The sequence below is a fragment of the Debaryomyces hansenii genome, assembly GCF_000006445.2.
Source record: "Debaryomyces hansenii CBS767 chromosome F complete sequence".
Lineage (NCBI taxonomy): Eukaryota > Fungi > Ascomycota > Pichiomycetes > Serinales > Debaryomycetaceae > Debaryomyces > Debaryomyces hansenii.
Window position 1 is genome coordinate 1,868,420 of NC_006048.2, and position 26,546 is coordinate 1,894,965.

A 26,546-nucleotide genomic window follows, 5' to 3' on the forward strand; every position below is an offset into this window, starting at 1 on the left:
AAAGACTACAACCTATGGAATTCGTTAGTCCTTATATACCTCTTTATTTCTGGAATGCAAAACATAGTATGAGCGTCTGTAGTTGCTCGACCCAATAAGATGCAATTTGGTTGGTATGTTATAAACGTTCTAATGCGATATTAAATAATCAGAAATAGTCCTCTATTGTTCTCAACATATATACAATGTGAGGTTGTTATACAAATTAAGGGGTATCATATGCTTTGTATGTTCCAGTTCTATTTATAATATAAACATATGTATGCTTTAGGCGAATCTCGGTTATTCTTTTGGTACCTTAAAATCATCTACAGAACGAATTAATACAGCTTTCAAAAAAATTTATCTTAGGGACATAGATTTTCCCTATCCTGTTGTTTGCTTATTTGTGCTATGCTTATTTGTGCTATGCTTATTTGTGCCATGCTTACTCGAGCGCAGCAAGGAATCAGCTTAGCAATAAGGAAATAGACAGTATGATGACAGATTGGGCTCACATACATTGTCGCGAAATCCTTCATAGTATAGCTCAGCCATTATGATGTTTATTTATTTAGATCTTTTCCCAAAAAAATAATCATTCATTGATGCTACAATTTTTCCATGTACTATAGATCATTTCAAGCTCATAATAACTCATCCATAAATTCTCTATGTCTGATTAAGTCGACGAATTTTGTGTTGTCTGGTGGAGGAAACGATTGCTTGGTACGATTACATAATCTTAGTAATGATCATGTCCAATCAACCACATTTCCAAAAGAGCATATCACTGCAGTCAATAGCATTGACGTAAGTGACTCGGGGGAAATATTTGTATCGGGAGGAGGAGATACAATCAATGTGTGGGACCTGGTCAAGCAATGCAAATTGATGAGATTTCAATCGATAAATGAACAAATCAGAGATGAAGTTTTCGATTGCAAAATATTGAACGATAGTTTGGTTGTGTCGTGTGGAACTAATTGCTTTGTTAATTTCCATGACTTACGACAGCCCAAGAGAACCAAGCCCATTTACAGTGTTAAAGCTGGAAATGATAATTTGAATTCGCTAGATTATAATCCAATATCGAAAGTTCTTTCAGTAGCAAGTCTTGATGGCCGGTTGACTAGAATTGACTTAAGAAATCAGGAGGTTATCCGGGATGGGTTTGATTGTGGTGGTTTATTAAACGTTAGGTTGTGTCCGGGCAATAGGACATTAATAACTTTCGAAGATGGTAAATTGAAGCTATGCGATTCCAACGATTTGCAGATAATGTTAGAAGTCACACTTTCTAACGACAAATTAATCTACAGAATAACGTCAGAAGTGATTAAAGACTATTATTCGGAGACTGAATATATTATAAGTGGGTCGGAAACCGGTGTAGTTTGCATGTGGAAACATGACCCAGCAGATCGTACTGTTACAGATTTTAAGACCTTTGAGCCGCCACTGGCCTCATGTACAGATAGTTCTCGTATTTTGAGTATTGTCAGATTTATTGCATCTTCAAATAGGCTTATTTGTTCCAGCGAAAATGGGCTTTTGCATATCTGGGAAAATGTTTTGTAATTGATAAAGGAAAGATATATTATCATAATAGTATATAGATTAATAGACAGGCGCTTTATTCTGATATGTTATTCTTCGGAACAATTGAAAGGATAGGCCAACTATTCCACCATGTAAATTATCAGCATTTTCTGGATTTAAAACTGTATTGACTGTGTATGCTCTTCTTCCCATCTTAAATAACTACATCTCCATTGAAACGTCGATACCATTCTTTAGTTATTATAGGTCAAATATCCATATCGATCTCATTTCCATTATAGTTCAATCTGGTTACGTATTAAACTTATAATCTTCTTCAAATGCTGCAAAATTCAGCAAATTAAGCAAAATAATAAAAAAATACTCATTTTAGTAAAACCCAAGATACGACTTCTTTCTCTTGAAGAATATATATTAATGGAGTTTAGGATATATGCCATGAATACTAGTATACGTTCATATGATCTATAAATATGGTCTTTGCTTTAGTATTAGGCCATATATTCTTTAGTATGAGTCGTGTATAATCGAATTGGTGTATTGGAATTTTTCACCTACGCAACCAAAAGTACCAATCGTATAGATTTAATAGTAGATAGACCAAATCAATCTATCTTGCAATCAATAATCAATTCCAATGTCTTCAGATACACCCATTCCTAGTGAATTACTGAAAACTTTAGAAACACCCGAAGCAACGTCTCCGCAAGAAAAAGAAATTCAACAGGATGAGTCAAAGAATGACAACCCATACACACCAAAATCAATAGTTCTAGCAAAGGTTAAAGGTTATCCACCATGGCCTGCCATGATTCTTGAAGAGACTATGTTACCGGAAAACATACTTAGTAAGAAACCAAAAAGTGTTAAACAACCGCCTAAAAGGAAACTGTCCAAGCCAATAACTATATTACCGGTTCGATTCTTCAGCGATGATACTTACATCTGGATTAAGAGTAATGAAGTGAAAACTTTAAACCACGAAATGATAAATCTGTTTTTACAGAATGACAAAAAACGTAAGGATAACTTATTGCAAACGGCATACGAATTGGCTAATGACCCACCAGACATGGAATTGTTCATAAAATGGGGATCAAAGGGCGAGCCGGTCGAAGTTCCATATGTTCCTGAAGAAGAAGAACTCGAAGAAGAAGAAGAAGAAGAAGCTGATGATATAGAAGAGGAGGAACTCGAAGAGGAAGAAGAAGAGGAGGAGGAAGAAGAGGATTACGAGGAGCCTTCTCGAAAGAAACAGAAGAAAAATACCAAACAACCTAAAAGTAAAAAGAAAACAACCAAGAAACAACCAGCTAAAAAGGAAGCTAAATCCACAGCAGCTCCAAAGACAAAACCGGTCAATCCAAGAGAAGAAGGATATGACAGTGACTGGGGCTTGGATGGAGTGAAGCACTATAATTATGATGAGGGAAATTACATCTTTGATAAAGAGAAGGATCAGATCAAATTTGAAACAGAATTTCCGTCGGCGGCATCTTTGAGCGACTCGTTAACCAAGTACCATAACCAATTTGATAAATTGGATATATTGTTGACTGACCAGTTACTCTCCGACCAAATAGACGAGACGGAAATATTGCCGAACCTCAAAAAACTAGACGGATTAACGTTACCCAAGTCAGTGTACACGAAGAGTAAGGTCCTAAAGACGTTGATTCTTACATTGAGAAGACCAAGCGAGAGATTTCCATACCCAAAAATCAAGAAGGAAGTTAAGAAGCTTGTGCGCAAATGGACCGATTTGGATATCGAAGAAAATACCATCGAGGACTTAGAGATGGTAGAAGAAAATGGCGAATCAACCCAAGAACCAGAACAGCTTCCTGATCAGGAACTTAAACAAGAAGATGCAAATGAGGCTCAAGCACCATCCGATTCATTACAAGGAGAAAATCAAACGTCTGCCCCAGAACAACCTGAGTCGGCTACACAGGAAACTGCAGAAAATACCCAGGATGCTTCGAGTGAACGTAATGGAGTAAACCCTGACTCTTTCAACACAGACAGCTTTGTTACAGCCTAATTGTATCTACTTATCTCTGTGCTTCCCATATTTCTGTAAAATAGATGTACTATAAATCAATACTTACGCATTGTAGAAAAATTTTCACTAAATATCTACGCTATAAATTATGCTGCTTGTATCCGACCCAACTACTCTACAATGGTTTGTTTAACAGTAGTTTCTATTCTCTAGAGGTTTTATCTGCGTATCCATAGTACCACTAATAGTAAAAACGAGCACACCATAGTTTTAGTACGAAAACCAAAAACCACCCAATTTCTCATTTTAGAAACACCAAATTGGTTCATCCCCTTTTGTTTTGATTGCTCTTTTAGTCAAAAAATAGCTGCTTAGTATTAGTAAATACTCATTAGGAATATTTTAAAGTATGTATACAAACTGATTATAATCACAAACTAAGGACCACATCAGAATACTACAGGCCTTTTTACCTTGCAAATTGGATGGAAAGACTTAACTAATTCAATAATTGAAGTTGAGGCTGGTTACCTAATTGGGTACAAGTCAATTTCCTATTATGGTTAGGGTTGCACATACCTTGAAGTGGATGATTTGGATTTCAGCTGCAATACGTATGGACTAGGGAAGATAGATTGTTGATAGAAAGTTGAATTTAATTGCGAAGGGTTGATGATGGCAAGTTGTTTTGAATTAGAGTAACGACGCGGACGTAAATACTAACAAATATTAGCAAATGTCTGAAGCTACCATTAAGAAGTTGGATAACGATGAACAGTTAGGATCTAGTGGATCAGGAAATACCCAGTTCACGTCTAATTCGTCTACCGCACCTACCGGGGGAGATGACGACGACGACGAAGAACCCACCAGCGGCGGAAAACAACAAAAGGAGAGAAGAAAGATTGAAATCAAATTTATTCAAGACAAGTCGAGGCGTCACATTACATTCTCCAAGAGAAAGGCTGGGATTATGAAGAAGGCATACGAATTGTCGGTATTGACGGGAACGCAGGTTTTGTTGTTGGTTGTTAGTGAAACCGGTTTGGTGTATACCTTCACCACTCCTAAATTACAGCCTTTAGTCACCAAGTCTGAAGGTAAGAACTTGATCCAGGCGTGCTTGAATGCTCCAGAAGAAGGGTTGGGTGACGACCAAGGAGATCAATCCGATGGTAACTCTCAAGAGCTGCCAGACCAAAGCCCAGTACCGCAACAAGGGCAACAACAGGCCCAACAACAGGCTGCCCAGGTCCACCATGCGCAACAAGTCCAGGCCGCCACCGCTCAACAAATGCCTCCAGGGGCCCATATACCTCATGGCATGCCCTACCCGGGAGCTGGACATCCTCAGGCTGGTATGCCTATGCCTCCTCAGGGTTACAACGACCCAAATGTATACCAGCAATATTTTGCTAACATGCAAAATAGCAATATGCCAAACCAACAACAATACCAATAAATTGGTTAGTTCATTTCTGTGTGTAATATATGTTAGCAACGTTTGTGGTTTCTTTTAGATTTAATACGTTTTCTGAGAATCCAAGTTTAGTGTACATTAAAATTGCATGTAGTCCGCATACACCAAGTTTCTGGTAGAATGGCGAGGTTATTATGACCTTTGTAAATAAATTGAATATATGCTAGTGTCAATTGACAAATATGGCCAATATATCCTACACGTAAATTCTACACCATATAGAAAATAATTCTAAATCCTATCCCCCTATAAATGGCATAGCTGATAATAATTTTGTAATAACAGTAGCTTACCCATTTTAATACCTATTACCCCTTCTACCAATCATACTCGCCACACCAGCCACACTCTTACCTCCTCCATCGTCTCCAATAATCGGTCAGCCGGTGCAAACACGAATAAAAACTAATTGTACTAACCAGTAATAGCCCTTCCTGGAAAATTCCAGCCAGAATCATACAAACTCAGACAAACTTGACTCCAATACCTTCCTAAGCCTATATGTCATAATCATCGATAATCTCGATGAGCCTCACTGTAACTCTTTTTGGGATAGAGCGTACTCCCCTATTGCACGAGACTACTTCCCGAGATGACTATAATTACTCATTGAGATGCTGCCCCACACTATATAATATTCATCGAAATGTGTAACCTTCTGGTCCCTGGGGTAATGTATCAATGACTAAGACTGGGATTTTAGTGAGTCGCATTGTCGCACATTAAAGTCAATACGGGAAGTATAGTGCGATTCTATGAACCCGTATTGATGTCGTATATGTGTATACACAGATTTTCAATTGAATGACCTTACAAATAGATTAACTAATTTAATATATTATGGTCCCCGCCAATCAACTACCGTTAATAGTAACTAGAATCACTTAATTATGGTAAGTGTAAAGCGACTAAATCCTGATTTTGGAAATCAGGTGACTTAGGTTATTGCTCTTAAATATACTTGATAAGGGGAATAAGTATCCTTAATTTATATTTTGATCATTCTTTCTTCAGGCTAATCAAATATAGGATAAAGTATTAGCAAAAGACAGTTATAATGCGTTCTTCATCATTTGGAGAAGATCAGATATGGTTGACCAACAGTCAAGGTTCACCTTCCCAAAGAAGGTCGTCTGCGTTTGACTCGATATGGGCCAACAGTAATCCCAACGCAGGCATGGGAACGGGAGTTCCGAGAAGCGGTGGTAACAGTGGAGGAAACAGCGTGTCTAGTGGCTCTGGAGCCGGGGGAGCTAATGGCCAGGGACAACAGGGACAACAGGGACCCAACGGACCCAATGTTCCAAATGGTGCTAATGCTAACATTTGGTCTATGAACCGTGGTAGTATGGGTGCATCTAACGATTTCGTACCACAGATGCCGCAAATGTTGAACAGGAACTCATTTGCGGGACAGGCACAATCATTCAGTCCCAAGTCACCTCCGCAGTCCGAATACGAGAATTTGGGGCAATACGGGATTAATTTGAGGAGGCACTCTTATGGAGATGTGTACAATAATAAAAATAACGCTGGAGCGGGTAAACAGCCTTCACTTTCAGCATTACCACCTAACCCTAACTTTTTGCTGGACGACAATACTTTGGAAATGGTTAATGAGTATTTTGAAAAGGACCCACATGAGAGAGTCAAGGTGACGGTCCTGTTGTTGAACGAGAGATATTTTGATGAGGAGAAATATTTAGGAGAATCTTACCAATTACCTAAGTTCCCAATTGAAAACTCACTTAGGAACTATCAGTTGGTACTTGTTGGGTTTAAGGCAGGTAGAGTCGATGTGTTTTATTTACCAGCATCTAATGAAGTCGCAAATTTAAAGATTGGGGATTTGGTCATCGTGGAGGCAGATAGAGGCAGAGATTTGGGAAAGATTTTCAAGATGAACATTTCCATTGATGAGGCAAGGTTGATGAAATTATTGCAGTTTCAAGAACAACAGGCAGCATTATCTGAAAATGATGTTGTTACTGACTTGTCGGTCAAGAATTTGAATTTTCAAACTTCGCCTATATCACCACCTACGTTACATTATCCTAAACCTATAATTTCGCTAGCTCAGCCAAATGATATACTACAGATTTTGAACAAGAAGCAGGATGAAGAGAAGGCCTGCAGACTCTGCTTGGCCAAGATTGCAAATATCACAAATGCTACTAGTAATGGTAATGAATTAATTCCTCCTAATGGATCTACATCCAGTAACTCTTTGGATTTATTGCAAATGAAATTGATTGATGCAGAGTATCAATTTGATAGGAAGAAGCTAATTTTTTATTATTCAACACATAAGAGAATCGATTTTAGAGATTTGGTAAGAGAATTATTTAGAATTTATAAGACAAGAATCTGGATGTGTGCTGTTATTGGAATTCCTTACATTCCAAATGCTGGTTTACAGAATTATGTTAGTCCTATTTTGAATAATTCCAGCACTGCTAGTGAACAATACAATACCAAATCAGCAGAAGGGAGCCAACAATTCAATCAATTTAACATGGGACCAGATCCACATACGAATGTTGCATTTCATAATTTTGCTCCGGGAGCAGGACCGGGACCGGGGCCAATGCCTATGTCAGGACCCAGTGCACCACGACCAAACGGTCACTTTCAAGTTCAGGAGCAATATAATAGATCTGCACCAGCGACTTCAGGGGGACAGGGACCCCCTCCAATGTCTGCACCAGGCCACATGCCAGTATTGAATGATCCATTTAGGCAGTCAATGGGACAACATCCATTTCCACCTTATAACGCTGACGGAAGATTAGCATATCAAGGGTATTATGGCGATTATAATAGAAGATTGTCTATGCAAGGACAAGGAGAAATCCCTCGAAAATTCCTTAACGGAAGTGGAAGTGGAGGTGATAAAGAGCAGGACTCGAACAACGAATCATTTGTTTTAAAATCATTAGTTGATTCTATTGACCATTGAATAGTATGTGTATAAACGGTTGCAGCGTTGATTTTGATTGCAGCTGAGAACATGTCATTTATATTACCATACCAATGGAAATGCTAAAATCAATGATTATGAAAAAAAATTACGATCTATGATACAATATTAAATTATTAAACAAAACGCTTAAACTAGATGATTAATTTATATGGGTAGGAAATAGGATATAGATAAAATAATTGGTTGCGAAATATAAATGGCTAGATTAATATATGAACTTTTACACTAAATCATTGTAGCATATTCTGGTCAAACAAATCAGTTATAATTGAACGGTTTTCGTTCCAGAAATAATTATAGTGATATATACTGTACTATATATCCTGAATATTTTTGGAATATTATTTAATCGATGATAGTATTTATAGAATTTCATATTTTAGGTTAATTTATCCAAATTTTTACGAATGAGTGTTCACAATACGATAATATGAACAAACTCAACGTTCAAACTATCAAAAAATGCCAATAATATGTCTAATCTTTAACAGCTATAATTATGCTTAATCTATGGTGTACAGACTAGCCTTTCTACATAGATATTTTTCGCGAATGATTCACCTCGTTTTCCGAGTCTGAGTCATATTGGGCTAATTTCGGTAATGAGACGAAGTCAATAATTCACAGAAGTTTTACAAGGAATATACTCTGATAGAGTATAGCTACATCGCTCATGAACCCCCTATGACAATACACTCCGCCTGGCGTTTTTATTACTATCATGTAGATAGATTTTATTGTAGGATTAAGATAGATAATAGAAATCATGCAATGTATTTGTAATCCAATTAGTAATTACTCTCGTCTCGGATAAAATTTTTTTTTTTCATTTTTTTTGTGCGCCTAATCGTTATTTTCATAAATACAATTGTCTCTCCACCGTAGCAATTTAAATCTTTTTATGATATACTTCATCATATAATTACGAAAAAGACCATATATATCATATAATATGAATTTTCAAGCAACAGATTATTTAAACGATCTTAATCTAGATTTTGAAACCGTGTCGCCAAACACAGAACATTCTTCCAATGATTTGGATTTGTTTAGTCAATCAGAATTTTTTGACTTGGATGTCTTCGCTAAGGACTCCGTGGCACCAACCAAGCAACAGCAATATTCCATAAAACAAGAACAAGAACCAGACCAGGATTTTGGATTATTATTGAATTTGGATGAATCACAGGAGAGTCCTATGAGCTTGGAACAAGAACAGGCGTTCGAACAACAATCTCCTTCAGAATCATCGGTTGAAGACAAAAGGAAAAGAAATACCGCAGCTAGCGCCAGATTCCGTATCAAGAAGAAGATGAAGGAACAGCAAATGCAACAAAAATCCAAGGAATTACAAGACAGAGTAATGGGGTTGGAAAAGAAATTGAAAACCTTAGAAATGGAAAATAAATGCTTGAAAAACTTGATAGTGAAACAAAACGAACAAAAAAATAACGATTTGTTGGAGAACATCAAAAAGAGATCCATAGTTGAAAGTTCTTCCACATTCCAATATACAAAATAAGCATGCAATTAATTGCATATTGAAATAGTTCACTGCAGTGAAATGCTTACTTTGCAACTTATAATTAACCGTATGCCCTTATTAAAGTGCTACAATTAATACTGTTAAATCCAACTTTAACACCTAGATCCAACTCTAATGATTAACGACTTTTAATTCTTCAACACGAAGGTTTTTTTAATTATTTCCAACAAATAATTAAATATTTTATATTTTGTATTTACTTGTAGTTAGAAACTTACGTTACAAAAAATATTACCAAATTTAGTACCTATAGTGTAGTATATTCATAAAATGTTTACTATTTATCTTTATAGGGGTTCCGAGTCTATTACAAGATTTGGGACATTTGTTTATATTGAAAATTCGACTGATGTCCTAAGTGGCTTGACCAAATTCTAGCCTTGACCACATCAGAGTACATCCCTAGTAATTAGGTATTTGCTATGTCATATCGGCCTACTTTACAGGCGATCATGTCAGAGAAGCGTAGTTACTTTATTGTCTAATGTGTCTTTATAGTAGAGCAGCTATTTTTTCGATTACTTTGTGCTTTCTTTGATTATATTGTATCACAATGAAGCAAGCTAGTGTCTACAGTATAATGTTAGTATTAAGCCTTCATTTACCCCTAACTTTATATCTATCTTCACTAGTACAATAAATTGGTACTTTTATTATTGTTTGACTTGAAGCGCGCACAAGAAAGTGATAAGATTAACCGCTAATTTATATTCTCCTCTAAATTACTATTAAGCATAACCAAGTGAATAATACCTCATAAAGAAGTAACATCGTTTCATTAGGGTCGTTATAGCTATAATGAATTCTGAGGATTCGGTAAACAAACAAGATCAAAATAATAATCACATAGAACATGATTCACACGAAGTATTACATGAAACGTATAACGAAGCGGATATAGACAAATCAATATTTAACGCTCCACATTTTGAACTATCAGAATCTAATATCAAGGAACTTGAAAGATCGGTTTCCCCATGTGAAATCTCGCTAGTTCATACGGATAACGACTATGAAGAAAGTCCAGGAGCCAGGGGTGAAGCAGGGCCGAAGCCTAACATGGATTTCCCTAATTTTGTAGAGATCATCCAGGAGCAAATAGACTTAAGATTGGCATCATCCGATAATCCTACAGCGGTTATGGAATTGGACTTAGATGGAAATATACGGTATTTAAGTCAAAATTGGGAGACCATTGTGGGGACGAAGATTAAAAAAATTGTAAATAAACCAATTTCAAATATTATTGTTGGTAATGATGATGACTCGAAAGTGTTCAATAACTCGATTGAACTGATGATAAGAGATGATGGTAGCTATAAAGTGAAATTTGTTACAGCTACGGACGATAAATATTCCTCAACTTTTGCTGAATCACATTCTAGCGGAAAGATAACACCACACAATTCGTTAGAGGATTTAACTAAGGACATACCCATACAAGATTTGCAATATGAACCTACACAAAAATATAATGACAAATTGGAGAGCGATTCATCAAGTAGTACCAGCTCAAAAGTATCTAACAATGGAAACATAATTGAATTGGAAGCTCAAGGTATATTAATTCATGATTCAAAGACCAAATTACCTACGCATTCAATATGGACAATAAAACCATTTATTCATATTGATCTTGATTTGACATTACCTGAACAATTGATCAGTTTGTTAGGGTTCGGATCAGAAATATTTGAAGGGTATCTTGTAAGCCTAAAAGAGTTAGGAATTATTGATGAGGATTCAGTCCCTCAACCTAAGACTATTCTTTGTCGAATTTGCGAACAGAATATACCTGCTTGGTTTATTGAAAAGCATAGTGATCTTTGTATTGTTGAACATCGAGTTAGCGAAGATCTACAAACGTGTCATGATGCTATTTCAAACCAGAAGGATTTGATTCTTAAACTTTCTGAAAATATCTGGATACAGCAGTCTCAGATATCCCAAAACACCAATAATTCAGCTTCTGTATCACCTTCGTCATCACCCCCATCTTCGTCATCAAGCTCTATAAACCTGATGAATTCTTCAAGTAGTATGATATTAGACTACAAAGGCCTCCCATTACCAAAGATAAGTCCAATGGAATCGCCAAGGCTATCAAATCAAGTATTGGTTAAAAATGCTTCTGCTCTTCAATCACTTCAGACTATGAAATTTCCGTTTGGCGTCTTTCAAAGACTAGTCGAGTTCTGTGATGAAGCTCTCCAAATAAATCCAGCTGATACAAATGAAGTTGGAAGCTTTCAATTCAGTCCTAATTCCGAACGAGCTATTAATTTTGTTCTTAATTGGAAGGCATATGAAACGTCAGATTTGTCTATTCGAACTCTTATAGAGGATACGCAAAACCTTGTGAATGATAAGATTGATACGCTATCAAGATTATTATCAATTTTACAATATTCGGAGAAGATTAAAAATGAAGTTGATGAACTAGTTTTGCAAACTGTAAGGGAAACAGTCGCAAAGATAAAAGAACAAACAATGATGAATGAACAAAATCAAGATTCTGTTTATTCATATGATGACAACGACTCTACAGCAATTTTCTCGAATGAAAATGATCAGGAACCTTCAAGAGTAGAATTAGAGGTTCCCACACTTCCCACAAATAATTCTACCAACCTTTCAATTCAATCTCCGCAACCTTCACGAACAAGAAGCCCCCAATCTAAGCTATTCACGGAACCGTATATAAAAGATGAAGCTAAGTCGAACCAGTCTATAACACCAAGGGATATATTACTCAGAGGTAGAACTTCGAGTGGTTTGCTGACAAATTCATTATCTACATCATCGCTTTCTGCTAATTCGAGGAGTCACTCCAGAAATCGATCTAAGGATAATAACTTAACTGAATCATTAAATGATTTAGATTTAAGTAAAAAATCTTCAGAAGGATTGTCAAATAATTCGTCATATTCTTCACCAAGGCGGCATTTATCACCTGTTCCATATATTGAAAAACAAAACTTATCTTCCTTTCAAAGAAACACGAATTCGAGATTTGAAACTAACACTCCATTATCATCCCCATCGTTTGCTCATTCTGAGATGCAACATAATGAAAAAGGCAATCATATATATGAAAAGAGAGCAGGTGCCGGGGGTTGGCACAATCATAATATTTCATTGAATTTAAATTTTAGCTCGACCAAGAATTCAATGAACAAACCACCTTTATCTCCTTTGTTAGTTTCTCTGACACCTACAAGTAAACCATCATCCGGTGATATTAGAGATTATGAAGTGTTAAAAGCTATTAGTAAAGGTGCTTTTGGATCTGTCTTTTTAGCTAAAAAGAAATTGACGGGAGACTACGTGGCTATTAAATGTTTAAAGAAGCGAGATATGGTTGCTAAAAATCAAATATTGAATGTCAAATCCGAAAGAGCTGTTATGATGAGACAGACGGATTCACCTTACGTTGCACAATTATACAGCAGTTTCCAAACCAGAGATTATCTTTATTTGGTTATGGAATATTTGAATGGTGGTGACTGTGCAACATTGCTTAAGGTTTTAGGTACTTTGGGAAATGAATGGGCTAAAAGATACGTAGCCGAGGTAGTAGTGGGAGTTGATGATTTGCACAAAAGAGGTATAATTCATAGGGATTTAAAACCGGATAATTTAGTGATCGATAGCAAAGGTCATTTAAAATTGACAGATTTTGGTTTATCCAGATTGGGTGTTGTGGGTAGACAGACTAGAGCACAAAGAAAGAGTAGTACTTCTGAACAAGCAATTGATATATTCCGAAGAAGTCTTAACCAAGCAAACCAAAGTGCGTTTGCGAATGTATCAGGGTTGGGATTAACTAGCGCAAATGATTCACCATCATCCGAAACAAGTGTACATAGAAGGAACACATCTGATACTTTATTTTCGTTATCTCCAAGTTTCGATCATGCAAAATTGACCCCAGCTTCAGCTGCTGGTTCGCAGTTGATGTCCCCACTTGTCCCTTTTAGTGAAACATTTGGACAACCTTTAAGTCAACAATCGCAACCAAGCCCTCTTCAAATGCCACAACAAAAAAATAATAGACAGAATATATCCGGTAGCGGTAAGAATTCTGGAAGAACAGGCTCGGGTTCGCTAGAATCACCGTTATTGAAACCAGTAATAGCAAGAACGGCATCAGAATCGTCATTTTCAATTACAGAGGATGATTATCCAACGATTTCATTACAGAACCAAGATGCAATTAATTCATATGCATTATTTGATCCTGAAAATGAAGACTCTTCCGAGATGAAAAATTTTGTTGGTACTCCAGATTATTTAGCGCCGGAAACTATCGCAGGTGAAAGACAAAGTGAATCTTCCGACTGGTGGTCTCTTGGATGTATATTATTTGAATTTGTATTTGGATATCCTCCCTTCCATGCTGATACTCCAGACAAAGTCTTCAAGAATATTTTGAATTGCGAAATAGATTGGCCGCCATTATCTGAAGAAGAAGAACTAGAAATATGTCCAGCAACAGCAAAAGATTTAATCAAAAAATTATTAACCTTAAAACCCGAAGAAAGATTAGGATACAATGGAGCGGATGAAATTAAAAGACACCCTTATTTCAAAGAAATCAACTGGTTTACGTTATTTGAAGAAGTACCATCATTCATTCCCACTCTGGACGACCCAGAATCCACAGACTATTTTGATAATAGAGGAGCTGATATATCACATTTTCCTAAAGAAGATTCGGATGAAGAAAGTAAGTTAATGACTAACGCGGCTTCTATCAACACTACTGAATTTGGATCCCCTTCATTAGATTGCAAATCAAGTACTGGGGATGTTTTTAATTCCAATATTGACGACTTTGAAAATGTTAGTGGTAGCGGAACTGGAAGCAATACTAATAGCAACAATAGCAATAGCTATGGTAACGGATCCAGTAATAGTGCTACGGGGAATGGAAAAAGAGAAAGACGGGGTAGTAAGTTGGCAGATCCTAGTGAATTTGGATCATTTCATTTTCGTAATCTACATGTGTTGGAGAAGGCTAATAAAGATGTTATTAATAGGTTGAAAAATGAACATCTTGAACATAGAGGTAGTTTTTCATCATCATCATCAGACTCTACTACAAACTCCAGGCCAAGAGGATTGTCCTTCAGTGGAACGAGTAATAATAATAGTCCTGGAAATCCATTCAAGAGACCAGTTTCTCCTATAAATTATTTAATTCATAGATCGTCATCTCCTAACAAATATGAGAAAGAAAGCCAGTCATCTCCACAATCTGCTATTTACAAACAGGAAAGAGTGGGGTCTGCCGTGAGTACATATTCATCTGGTGATGAATATCCATTCGAAATGGGTAAAGTATCACCAGGGTCAGACAGTATTAAAGGTAGTAATCACAGATCATCAGTGCACTCATTATCAAGACAAGTATTTAAGCCTCCTACTAATGACTTTTCTCCCTCGAGTTCGGATAATGAAGATTCAAAATCACTGGCATTATTAAGAGTAAGGAAGAGACGTGAGAGTGTACGAAGACAAGGGAGTAGCGAAGGCTCCTTTTCGCGACTTGGAAGTAAGCATAGCGAAGAGTTACTTCGTCCTAAATTACATGAATTAGATGTGCTATATTGTGAACCAATTCCAATTGTGCGTCATACCATAGCCAAGTTGATGGATACATTAGGATGTATAGTCGTATCCGTTTCTGATGGTGACGAGTTAATTCGTCGTGCTACAAGCCAAGTGAAATTTGACTTAATATTTACAGCTTTGAAATCGTCTAAGGTAGAAGCTCCAGATGCTGTCAAATTAATTAAATACACCAGTGGAATAAATTCTAATACTCCAATAATTGCAATCACTGGGTTTTCGAAAGAGGCGACTCAATCACAAGCTTTCGACGACGTTCTTGAGAAGCCAATTGATATAGAAAGTCTTAGAAATTGTTTGAATAAGTTTTTTTATAATTCAACTGTACTTGACGATGAAGCTATTGAATCAGATACAGAAGCCGACTTGAAGAAATAATGTACGTAAGTATTTATGCTATACAATATTAATTAATATTTTCATTGTGTAATTTTTATATGGATCTTAGTAGCCAGATAACTCATTATATCCCAACGTATCATCTATCTAGCAGAATGACTAGACTCTTCATTGGAATTAGTTTCGTTTTCCAATATTCTATTCTTTTCTATTAATTCTTTAGTTTCAGGTTCACCTTTAAGGTAGTTTTGCTTGTACCATTTCAATTGATTAATGCTTTCCAAAATATCAGATCTAGCAGTATGATTGCCTTGTTTCTTTGGGAATAACTTCATCAATTCTGGATTATGTCTGTAACCAACTTCCATTATCGATGAGACATCAATTAATCTGTAATGCAAATAGTCAATAATTTTTGGGAATTCTCTCATCATGAAGAATTTATCCATATGTATAGAATTACCTGCCATAATACCTTTATTTGGTTGCACGTATTGCTTTATGTATTCCAATAACTCATCTTCAATTTTAGATAATTCACATTGAGGGTTCTCAAGAATTTTAGCTGTTAGGCCCGATTTTCCGTGCTGATTGACACACCATTCGTTCATTCCATCTAAGACTTCCTTTGGCTGATATACTGTAGATTCAAATCCCTTTTCATCTATTATTTCTAAGTTTCCATCAGTTATAATGCAGCAAATCTCAATAATATGGTCCTGAAAAACATTTAAACCAGTCATCTCACAATCTATCCAAACAAGTGGCTTCCATATAGGCTTCTTCGAATTAATTATATTCCGAATCATAGATTGTAAGTCTGCTTTAGGGCTCATATCATTCTTGAGTTGTTTAGTATCAGTTTCAACTGTAGTAGTAGAGGTGACATTTGAGGTTGTCCCACTTATATCATCTTCGCTTTCAACAGACAACTTTATCTTCTTGTTTGGAGCATTCTGCGAGAAGTTCTGAGTAGACATGATACGTGAAACTAACTTTGGATATATGGGTCTGCCAATATACCTAATCATATCATATATAATATAGTTAATTTTGAACGCGATGAATCAAATGTGAAATTTAAATGAAAAATACATCATTTAGAATTATCCAGAAGAAGAGTATCCTATCATAGAATGCCAGGCGCTAACAAATCTACAAAGACGATGTGTGGAATAGATAAGTTCTACGTTGCTTATTTCTTAATGCATATTCCCATTACTTTGATTATCGACTCATGTATAATAATTCCAGAGGAACAAAGATTTCAATTTCAAAAACAATTCTTGGAGTTCCATATTTCTAGCAACAAGGACTTTTTGCTTGTTAGCTTGCCACTTTGGTTAAAGGTATTTGGTCTTTTTGAATTATTTGTTCAATTGCCATTCTTTGCAATTGGGGCTTATATGCTCGTGAAGCAGATGAAACAAGTGTATCCATACATGTTGATCTATGGATTCAATGCATCATTTACAACATTGGTGTGCTTGGTACATATCTTCTGCGACTACGAGAGATTCGGCTTGACTACGGGCGAGTCTTATAAACTAGCGGCGTTATATATTCCATACTTAGTTATCCCCCTTGTGATGTTGGTGGACTATTCAATAAGAATAAACAAGTCCATAAAGGCTCACATTCCTCCAACTAAAAAGAACATATAGAATATAAATGTCAACTATAAATTTAGATTAAAACCTGTAAACTTAAATCTATTGGTACTTTGCCAATAATTCATCAGCAAACTTGATGTATTGCTTTTCGGCATCTTCTTGGGAAGTACCCTTTAATTGGTCCCATGCTTTCCACTTGTACTTGCCCTTCAAGTTGAACACACTTGGTTCAGCGGTATCATTGTCACCAACAGTGGCTTGCTTATACAATCCGTACAAGTCCAACAATTCGTCGTCGGAAGGACGTTTGGTCAACTTTTGGACCGCATCAGCCTATTATCGTTAGTAAACCCCCAAATATATACACACAGACTCCACCGACCCAATTGCGCCCGGTTTGATCATAATCTCTCGTTCAGACTCTCATATCTCTCTCCCCCAGTTAGTGCTACGTTGCCCCAAAAAGCGAACATCTGGCATATTGACTTCCCCAATTCGTCCACACCACGTCCTTTTGATCTCAATTCTGGCGCAAACCAGGTCTGTCTCTTCTAATATACGCATCTATACATACTTTATCAGTAAATTCTTGAGAAACCATTGTAATTATAATCTCTTACTGTTTCTAAAGTGAATGGGTGTGATCTGATATCAAATCTACCTATATAGGTGCCAGCGTGTGATGCTCAAAAAGCCATTCCGGTAATAACACGCACACAGAATTACCCAAAACATCTATGCACCTGAACTTGATCTCATACAGCCATACACCACCAAGCGGCTTTAAACCTGCGGCAAATGTCGATGACTTTATTTTTCTTTTCGCACGGCCGCTCTGCGCGGAGATATCCCTATTCGTAATTATCGGAATATCCCCAATGAAGGCTTAATGGCGCTTAATAATCGCTCGGGTACAAAAGACCATGCTCTCATCCCGTTAACTTCAACGGATAACGGAGATAAATTATTTCCGTCGGGTTTAATGCCTGTTATTTCTAATCCAGCTGCAAATTGCAAGTAAATAAGATTGGATTATAAATAGGATTCAATATTATTTACAATCACAATTTATTATGATTTCTAATCGTACATGAATACGATAATTTATCTAAAGTATATATAAAAAGCCGTTCTCAAATATCTAGACAGCTCTATCAGTGGTTTTACGATATTGAACATTGTAAGACACAATTAGACATAATTTGCCTAAGCATCGTGACAGTGAGAGCGATATTTTTTACAGTGCGTAAGACTATAATAGTAACATGATGAAGAGTGAAAATTTAAATAATCCATGGAAGCTTCAGTATGATGAGGTGTTGGAACAATATCACTATATCAACGTGATAGATAATACGATCACATTCGATTTACCGTGCGAGGTTCACTATACACCCGAGTTAATAAGGCCGAGATCGATATTTCACAAGAAGAAAAGAGCCAGTTCGTCGTGGATGCTGGGGCTGGAAATGTGTAAGCAGACGAGTTGGGGGTCGTCGGACAGTTCGTTGCTGGAGACGTCAAAGAAGAAGACGTTGTTGGCGAAATTGGGGTCTGTATTGAGGTATAGACACCGGTCGGAGGTAGCGGAAGCCGATGTAATTGCCGCAAGAGACACAGATGAGCAGTCGGGTATCGCAGAAGAGAGCGACGATGAAATGAGCGACGTTAACAATTATAACTACGACCGAACAATGGGAGCGTCTACTGACTCGTTCAGGGACGTGAACAGTATGATCAGTGGGCTTGATGACGCATATCTTTTAGATAAGTCCACCAATTCAAAGAATTTTGCTGGAACTTCAGTCGTCAACGATGCGGACTACGAATCGTTCAGTTCGAACAGTTCAAGCAATTCAATTCATTCTTATTACTCTAATTTGCCATATGAATATGAGGAAATTGACGGGTCTGAGCTTGATTACGACAAGGAAAGGGAAAGGTATGAATTGAGATTACAATTCAGGGAAGAATTGGAAATTTAAAGATGGAATTTTAGAATACAGTATCAGAAGATGGTACTTGTGATGAATTACGATGTATGTATTTGGCATTGTTATTGTATATATTTTTATTCTGTGTAAATATAGTAATTTGGGTTTATTAAATTATACATGTAGATGCAGTATGGTCATCACCTCACAGTGGTCTTGGTTTTTATTTCCAGCTTAACAGCCAGTAAATGTAACCCGTCACATCCGGAGAATTACGATATCGTAAGCTTACGTAGGACTATAGATTATTTTGTATTTTATATACTGATACAATATCTAATGCGTTAGATCATAACCCAGACATATATTGCGCTTATCAAATGTTGATTTCCAAATCAAGATCAATCTCCTTAATCAAATTGTCCATTACTCCTAGGCACCTATAGCTCGAACGTGCGATTTTTGCCTCTTTTTCAGACTTTTCAGCCACTAACGTTTCGTAGTTCATCTTGGCATCATCAATTGCCTTTTCATTTTCTTGGTTGATTAAGTCTTGGTAAAACACTTTAGTTCTCGTCTTCAATCTTGAAAACGGATCACCCCCATCAAACTCTGCTAACTTTCTTTGTTGGGACGACTTCGACTCAACCCTATCGATGTTTAACAAATTCAATTTTCTGTTTCTTTCATTAACCTTAGACATCGAGTTAAACGAGTCGGAACCATTTTGCGACTGAGTTTGGGAAATTAAAACTTGGTCCAATTTATGTAATTTGTCACTCAACTCTTTAACTTTACTTAGGTTGTTTTCTTGTTTGGCGATCTTCAATTGATCCATCACCCTAGTTTTCTGGAAAACCGCATCGTAACCTTGAATATTGGACTGCAACTTTTGCTTTTTAGCAATCATTTCATTAACATCCTTATCTGACACTCCTCTATTCAATAAGTATTGCAAACTTTCGTATTTTTCATTCACATCATCTAGGTAAGATATGTCTTCTCCAGTCTTATTCAATTCATGTAAATATCTGTCGAATTCTTCCGGTAATATTGGGGAGTCAGAAAAAATGCTCATTGGGAAGTCTTTCCTTTGTTCTTTATTTTGATTCACAGTTAAATATATGTCGCATTTAAAGTTTGGAGTGCTATACGCCTTTTCAGGGATGTTCTTAACATCACTTATTTGAACCATTCTATACATTGGTTGTTTTGTTCTCTTGTCCACCCCAATATTAATTCTGGCAAAACAATCAATTACAGTATCAGCAAAGTCACTGTAGAAACAGTGTTTAAGCAAAATAGATCGTCCGACTCTAGTCCTATTTACATCTTCCAACTTGGCACGCTCATTACTTCTCTTCTTAAATTTAGAGCTAGTTCCAGAGCCCCAAACAACCTCATCTTCGCCATATCCGTATTCGTCTTCATCATCCTCAATAAAGCCTCGTTCATCGCCATCTTCGTTATTTTCTTCTCCTTCGTCTGAATAATCATCATAATCTCCTCTATTTTCTTTGCGTGATTTTTGTTCTCTTTGCTTCCTCAATTCACTTAATTTATCGAGTTTTGAACTTTTTCCCGGAACTTTAGTTCTATTACTAGATCTTGTAGCCTTTGCACCACTAGCACCTTGCAGCTGTTGTTTCATTCTTTGCTGCAAATACTTCTTTTCATTATAACTTTCCATTTCCTGGGTTCTATCGAATAATGTTTGTTCTCTCTTAATTTCGTCCATTGACAATAAGTTTTCACGATCTTCCTCATCCTTATATTTACCTTCAAGGGGATAAGGATTCACCAAATTTTCATCTTCTTCATCTTCATCCTCTTCCTCAGCTTCTTCTTCATCATCTTCACCCTGATCATCAAATTCTAGATCGCTAGTGTCAACTCGTCTTTTCTTTGATGACCCAGAGCTGTCACTAGACTTACTTTGACGTTTCAGAGGAACGTCAGCTTCCATTTCGGATTCTGAATCCCCTGCACCCGCTAATGCCAATAAATCGTCATCTAAATCTGACATCGTTCTCTTAACTGATTGATGTATCTAGTTAGTATTAGAATTCTATAGTTCATAATAATTAGTTGAACGTAATTCGTGTTACGACATAATTCACAATAATGTCGTATATGTCGTATATGTAGATTTTTGCTTATGGCCAGATTGTTCCATGGGTTCATTGAATTAGTTAAACACGAATGAGCCCAATTCAATCGAGCCTCGGCTAATGTCTTCAGATTCATGGCATATTTTACACGTATTCTTTCTTTCAGGAACCTTGTTATTGCAAAGCACGATAAAAGAATGCGAAGCATATATGGATTTCATCTGACCTCTAGGTAATATCTTCAATTAACTACAAAACAGTCTAAGCAATGGTAACCAAGCTGTATTTGATAGCTAGGATGTCTATGTTTACTAATTTCAACTCAATTGATATATCTATGTTTATATAATGAGCAAATCTGTAAGAAATAATCCGCTGGCATTCGTAATTGATTGCAATGAATCTTGAGAAATATTGGAGGGGAACCCTTTTATATGTCGTCTTTAGACTAATTTAATCTGACAGCCCACTCCGAAAATAAGCAATTCAAGTATTCCTGGCCTAGGACATTACTCTCTACAAATATGAGATACAAGTATACGGTATGTTAAAAATATTAATGATTGCAAAATTCCTTCATTCTCCAAAGTGCGAGTAAGTGGTGTAATTTTGGTACTATCTTATGACCAATGAAGGTCCTGAAACAATTAGACTACCCTTTTGAAATACGACAGGATCGTTAAACGCTAACTGTTCAACATCTTTCTAGATACCATGCCAATTGAGGTGATGGACATTAATTCCTTACTCAACGATGCGGAACCTCAAACCGTAGTTCCTCATATCAAACCAAAATGCAAGAGAGGATTGGAAAATCTACCAGAAAGCCCACATAAGAGAGCTAAAATAGAAGAATACCATGTGTCAGATGAAGAAAGCGATTCAGAGAGAAGTCCAATTTCTTCAAGAAGATCAACTGTAACATCGATTTCATCGTACAGTTCTAACGATAGTACACCATCTCCTGGTCTTTGCCATGATCAAGTACGCAACCCACAAACCGAATTCAATGAAGTGGATGACCCGCTTGTCGTAATCAATTCGGAGAATTCAGATATTAATAGTTGTAAAGATCTTATTAATGTTTTGTCACAGAATTACAAATATTCGACCCAAGTAATTAAAATTTCATTTGTTGATAGAGATTTGCCCAAGGTTCCCACACCGAGTGATTTGACAGAGAAGGGAGAAAAAGCGATACGACAAGATGTCATAGCTAAAATACATGAAAAATACGTTGAACCGTTGCTCGATATTACAGGATACAGATGGGTCAGGAAAGAAGTACCGTCCAAGGGTAGAGGTCTAAAGGTATTTTCGATCAAGTATTCCTGTTCTCAGCAATCGAGGAAAAGTTGCAAGGATAACAAAGTTTCAGAAAAGAACAGATCAAGACATCTAAGTCATCCACTTAAACAGTATGATTGTGAATCATTGTATTCAATCAAGTACATCTGGTCTACACAGAATGTAGAAGTTAATTACAAGCATTTGAAGCACCCTCCTTATAAGAGATTACCAGAGAAGCTAAAGCCATTTATCCGAGCGAGATTGGATATGAAAGCATTAGAATTGTATCATGAGATTTTGAAGGAGCCTAAATTCAGTGATGTCAAACATCTTATTTTCTTCGGCAAAGTACAAAGTTATTGGTCAAAGGAAAGGACCAAGAACAAAGAGAAGACGACAAAGGAAGCATTCAAGCAATTCTTTCAAAATTAATACAATATCTACATTAGTATGATATTCGACTAAAGGTAATAGTTTATTAATATTTAGAAATTAATATCTAATGCAAGTAGCATATATATAAATACATGATTAATGACATGATAAATTCGTCTATGACAAACTACCATATAATTTTTTTTCTCATTTTGTTGATATCCTCCTGCTGGAAGATGTGATGTAAAAAAGATAAGCCCAATTCATTATAGTAAATCCTCAGCAAATACAATAAAAATATGTAGGTTCTCTCATAAAATTAAAAATACAAGTGAAGTAACATTTCCGGCATAATCACTATATCTTAATTGATTTATTTCTTACCGGTCTTCTTAGAGGTCTTTTGTTCCTTTTCTTGTTGATCCTTTAAGACTCTCTTAACAATCTTTTGTTCTTCAATCAAGAAAGCTCTGACAATTCTTTCCTTGACACAGTTGGCACATCTAGAACCACCGTAAGCTCTTTGAACAGTCTTGTGGGTCTTGGAAACTTGAGCGTATTCTCTTGGTCTTAAAGTAGAGATACCTTGTAAAGCATCACCACAGTCACCACACTTTGGTCTGGAAGCAAGCTTCTTGACATGTTGAGCAACTAATTTTCCACCTGGGGTCTTGACGACCTTGATTTTGTTAGAACTAGTGTTGTATGGGTTTCTTCTTCTGTAGGTAACACGTTGAGCCATCTTGTATATATTAATATCTAGTGTAAAGTAAGTATATAAATTGTTACAATAATACTGAAAAATTTCACTATTAGCGCACCAAACCGGAGACGAAACTCAAAAACCGGTGATGTTACACAAAGTTCGCGGTTTAGGGCTGGAACCGCGAAAGGGCGTGATTATATCGTGACCATGTGACTGGCAATATATGCTACATTTCATTACTGTCGAAACTACACCCCAGGTACTAACAAGCTAGTGCTCTGGTAAAGATCAAACCTTATAATTTGTATGTATTAAAACATGGAGGATGAAGTGGTAAACGTAAGCAAGCAAAATATGACAAATAAAATTTTTGAACCCCAATATATATGTAAATAAATATCAACCGATTAGCTCATAGTAAATGATTATAATTCAATATAAAGGTGTAGGATAATAAAGCTTCTTAACGTAATCTTCTGGCTTCACGTTCGGATTCCATTAAGCATAAGATGTCGTTTTCTCTGACTGGACCCTTGACGTTTCTGACGATAGTTCTGGAGGCATCTTCTAAGAATTCAACTCTGACTTGGGTGACACCACCTCTGGAACCGGTTCTACCCAAGACCTTGATAACTTTAGCTAAAGTAACTGGAGTTTTAGTGTCCTAAAAAACTTTGTTAGTAATGTGCCCAAAAGGTGTTGGTGTGTCCACCATCCATTCGAAAGGTATCCATGTCGCCATAGTGCTTGTAACGAGTGGATTCGTTGTGCTATACGCTGTGCTGTTTGTACATACCATTTTGTATACTAATAAGATATATGTAGTTAATTACAATTTTACAAAACTCTTCTACGTTCACTTTTCACCAGAGATTTTTCAGAAAAAATTGAGCTCTGAGTGATTGAAGGTGCTTTGGAGGTTATTTTGGTGGGCTCACGACGTTCCTTTTTGTGGTCTCATTTTCACAAGTCGTGGACTAAAAGTTACAGAGTCGTGTAACGGCTCAAATGGATACTCGAAAGGAGGGGAAGAATCAATTTCAACTGAAGTTTCACAAAGACACCGTAACATGCAGGTATTGCCATTATTGCAATTTGCAACCACGGTTTGCATGTTAAGGAGATCTTACAAGTTGGGAGTCGTAAAAAAAACGAGCCATCATCGCCGCTAGGAAAAAAAGACTGCGGTGCGATTGGGGGCTTCTGTTATCTATGAGATTGCGGATGACAAAAAAAGGAGGCGGAAGGAAGTGATTTCGTGACGTGAAATGTTGATGCAATAAGCATCGTAGGCGTGCATAGGAAGGTCTACTTTTTGGGCATAAGAAACCTTGAGTGACATTTCTCTTCCGGACAATTTAGGGTATATGTAGCGAATTTTTTAACTCGACCTAATCCGGATATTACCGACGGGCTACGGGCTTAACGGGTTTAGATTAGATGAGAAATTTGGGATTATTAAAACAAGCGATACGGCTATAAAAAAACAAGTGATTCATTCACCAGTAAAGGCTATAGTAGGTAGTAAATAGGTGGCGATATTACGGAAATGAGTTCTACGCAAGTTGAAACTAAGACGGAGGGAGTTCCGGAAAAACCGAACGCTTGGAATGATAGAAGGAACAAAAAAAACGAATTCCAAGATGGAAGGGTCTTACCGGTTTATACGTGGAAAGAGTCAGCTAGGGATTGGTACAAGCAGGGATTACAGAAAAGTTATACTGACGAGCAAGTGGAATATAATTTGCTTCTGAGTTTGCCGTTTTATCCGGAAACAGATGGAAAAAGAAAGGCAGAGATTATCAATACAGACATCGGTGGCGGAAACTATATCCATGAATTTTATATTGAGAATACAGAAAAGCCGAGCACACCAGCAGTGGTAGATAAGGATCCGGTAACCGATGTTGTATTGATACACGGGTATGCTGCTTCGTTGGGGTTATTTATCGATAATTTTGACTTGTTATCGTCGGCACCCGGTATTAAGATACATGCCATTGATCTTTTAGGGTTTGGGTTCTCGTCTAGGCCCAAGTTTCCAAGCTTTCCATCAGAGACCAAAGGGGACATATTCAAGATCGAAGATTGGTTTATTGATGCGGTTGAGGAATGGAGAAAGAAACGTAACATCAATAGGTTTATTTTGATGGGCCATTCGTTTGGCGGATACTTAAGTTGTGCGTACGTGTTGAAGTATAACAAGAGCTTAGTTGATGCAGCAGGAAAACTGCAGCCTGGAATGGTTGATAAGTTGGTGTTGATTAGTCCTGTAGGGCTTGAGAGAAATAAGTTTTCCTTGTTGAAGGACGAAGCATCTGAAGGTATATCCGATGAACGTAGAAAGCTGGAAAATCAAGACGCTCCAAGTATAGCGTTAGAGGATGAAGTTAACGCTGACCAGGAATCAATCATTCATAATGAGGACCAAGAGTCTACCGAGGAAAAGGTATCGAGGAGTAGAAGGTTGCTTGATGCGTTATGGAGACGTAATTACTCGCCATTTTCTATCGTTCGTAATATGGGACCTTTAAAATCTAAGATGATTTCTAGATGGACTACCCATAGATTTGCCCATATATATTTCACAAACCCTATGCAATTTCAAGCCATGCACGATTACATATATAGAGTATTCAACGGTAAGGGTTCGGGCGAATTTGCAATTACTAGGATTTTAGCAACTGGTGCGTTGCCAAAGTTGCCATTATTAGACAGATGTCCCGAAAAATTTGTCAAGATGAATACTCCAACCTTTTGGATATATGGTGATAAAGATTGGATGAATGACGAAGCCGGGTTGGAAATGACAAATGAGATCAATAAGTTGTCAAGCATAGCTATGGGAAAGAACTTGGCCCAATTCAGTATATTACCAAATTCAGGACATCATCTTTATTTGGATAATCCAAAAGATTTCAATAAAGAAATTTTCAAATTTATAGGCTTTAAAAGCTCATAGGATTAAAGCATATTTATACGTATATA

The 26,546-nt window shown here is 36.7% G+C and overlaps 15 protein-coding genes across 15 annotated transcripts; 10 read left to right on the plus strand and 5 right to left on the minus strand. All coding sequences in view use genetic code 12, as the record gives it.

The window, feature by feature from the left end:
- Positions 1 to 603: 603 nt before the first annotated feature.
- DEHA2F22462g (DEHA2F22462p) lies at positions 604 to 1,560 on the plus strand (the record flags this gene model as incomplete). The annotated part of the gene is made up of 1 exon (XM_002770834.1): positions 604 to 1,560. The coding sequence occupies one exon, from the start codon at positions 604 to 606 to the stop codon at positions 1,558 to 1,560; it is 957 nt and encodes a 318-aa protein (XP_002770880.1).
- A 619-nt stretch (positions 1,561 to 2,179) lies between these two features.
- On the plus strand, positions 2,180 to 3,586 carry DEHA2F22484g (DEHA2F22484p; the record flags this gene model as incomplete). Its single annotated transcript, XM_461320.1, has 1 exon — positions 2,180 to 3,586. The coding sequence occupies one exon, from the start codon at positions 2,180 to 2,182 to the stop codon at positions 3,584 to 3,586; it is 1,407 nt and encodes a 468-aa protein (XP_461320.2).
- Positions 3,587 to 4,283: 697 nt separating this feature from the next.
- On the plus strand, positions 4,284 to 5,009 carry DEHA2F22506g (DEHA2F22506p; the record flags this gene model as incomplete). Its single annotated transcript, XM_461321.1, has 1 exon — positions 4,284 to 5,009. One exon carries the CDS (start codon positions 4,284 to 4,286, stop codon positions 5,007 to 5,009), a length of 726 nt encoding a protein of 241 aa, XP_461321.2.
- A 1,075-nt stretch (positions 5,010 to 6,084) lies between these two features.
- On the plus strand, positions 6,085 to 7,986 carry DEHA2F22528g (DEHA2F22528p; the record flags this gene model as incomplete). The annotated part of the gene is made up of 1 exon (XM_002770835.1): positions 6,085 to 7,986. One exon carries the CDS (start codon positions 6,085 to 6,087, stop codon positions 7,984 to 7,986), a length of 1,902 nt encoding a protein of 633 aa, XP_002770881.1.
- A 976-nt stretch (positions 7,987 to 8,962) lies between these two features.
- Positions 8,963 to 9,532, plus strand: DEHA2F22550g (DEHA2F22550p; the record flags this gene model as incomplete). The annotated part of the gene is made up of 1 exon (XM_461323.1): positions 8,963 to 9,532. The coding sequence occupies one exon, from the start codon at positions 8,963 to 8,965 to the stop codon at positions 9,530 to 9,532; it is 570 nt and encodes a 189-aa protein (XP_461323.1).
- Positions 9,533 to 10,354: 822 nt separating this feature from the next.
- On the plus strand, positions 10,355 to 15,568 carry DEHA2F22572g (DEHA2F22572p; the record flags this gene model as incomplete). Its single annotated transcript, XM_461324.1, has 1 exon — positions 10,355 to 15,568. The coding sequence occupies one exon, from the start codon at positions 10,355 to 10,357 to the stop codon at positions 15,566 to 15,568; it is 5,214 nt and encodes a 1,737-aa protein (XP_461324.2).
- A 104-nt stretch (positions 15,569 to 15,672) lies between these two features.
- DEHA2F22594g (DEHA2F22594p) lies at positions 15,673 to 16,560 on the minus strand (the record flags this gene model as incomplete). Its single annotated transcript, XM_461325.2, has 1 exon — positions 15,673 to 16,560. One exon carries the CDS (start codon positions 16,558 to 16,560, stop codon positions 15,673 to 15,675), a length of 888 nt encoding a protein of 295 aa, XP_461325.2.
- A 105-nt stretch (positions 16,561 to 16,665) lies between these two features.
- On the plus strand, positions 16,666 to 17,193 carry DEHA2F22616g (DEHA2F22616p; the record flags this gene model as incomplete). Its single annotated transcript, XM_461326.1, has 1 exon — positions 16,666 to 17,193. The coding sequence occupies one exon, from the start codon at positions 16,666 to 16,668 to the stop codon at positions 17,191 to 17,193; it is 528 nt and encodes a 175-aa protein (XP_461326.1).
- A 48-nt stretch (positions 17,194 to 17,241) lies between these two features.
- DEHA2F22638g (DEHA2F22638p) lies at positions 17,242 to 17,743 on the minus strand (the record flags this gene model as incomplete). The annotated part of the gene is made up of 2 exons (XM_461327.1): positions 17,242 to 17,475; positions 17,717 to 17,743. 2 exons carry the CDS (start codon positions 17,741 to 17,743, stop codon positions 17,242 to 17,244), a joined length of 261 nt encoding a protein of 86 aa, XP_461327.1.
- A 664-nt stretch (positions 17,744 to 18,407) lies between these two features.
- On the plus strand, positions 18,408 to 19,127 carry DEHA2F22660g (DEHA2F22660p; the record flags this gene model as incomplete). The annotated part of the gene is made up of 1 exon (XM_461328.1): positions 18,408 to 19,127. One exon carries the CDS (start codon positions 18,408 to 18,410, stop codon positions 19,125 to 19,127), a length of 720 nt encoding a protein of 239 aa, XP_461328.2.
- Positions 19,128 to 19,452: 325 nt separating this feature from the next.
- Positions 19,453 to 21,102, minus strand: DEHA2F22682g (DEHA2F22682p; the record flags this gene model as incomplete). The annotated part of the gene is made up of 1 exon (XM_461329.1): positions 19,453 to 21,102. The coding sequence occupies one exon, from the start codon at positions 21,100 to 21,102 to the stop codon at positions 19,453 to 19,455; it is 1,650 nt and encodes a 549-aa protein (XP_461329.2).
- Positions 21,103 to 21,901: 799 nt separating this feature from the next.
- DEHA2F22704g (DEHA2F22704p) lies at positions 21,902 to 22,909 on the plus strand (the record flags this gene model as incomplete). The annotated part of the gene is made up of 1 exon (XM_461330.1): positions 21,902 to 22,909. One exon carries the CDS (start codon positions 21,902 to 21,904, stop codon positions 22,907 to 22,909), a length of 1,008 nt encoding a protein of 335 aa, XP_461330.1.
- A 316-nt stretch (positions 22,910 to 23,225) lies between these two features.
- On the minus strand, positions 23,226 to 23,594 carry DEHA2F22726g (60S ribosomal protein L34; the record flags this gene model as incomplete). Its single annotated transcript, XM_461331.1, has 1 exon — positions 23,226 to 23,594. The coding sequence occupies one exon, from the start codon at positions 23,592 to 23,594 to the stop codon at positions 23,226 to 23,228; it is 369 nt and encodes a 122-aa protein (XP_461331.1).
- Positions 23,595 to 24,021: 427 nt separating this feature from the next.
- Positions 24,022 to 24,357, minus strand: DEHA2F22748g (40S ribosomal protein S28; the record flags this gene model as incomplete). The annotated part of the gene is made up of 2 exons (XM_461332.1): positions 24,022 to 24,222; positions 24,355 to 24,357. The coding sequence occupies 2 exons, from the start codon at positions 24,355 to 24,357 to the stop codon at positions 24,022 to 24,024; spliced, it is 204 nt and encodes a 67-aa protein (XP_461332.1).
- A 750-nt stretch (positions 24,358 to 25,107) lies between these two features.
- Positions 25,108 to 26,520, plus strand: DEHA2F22770g (DEHA2F22770p; the record flags this gene model as incomplete). Its single annotated transcript, XM_461333.1, has 1 exon — positions 25,108 to 26,520. The coding sequence occupies one exon, from the start codon at positions 25,108 to 25,110 to the stop codon at positions 26,518 to 26,520; it is 1,413 nt and encodes a 470-aa protein (XP_461333.2).
- Between the last annotated feature and the right edge of the window lie 26 nt (positions 26,521 to 26,546).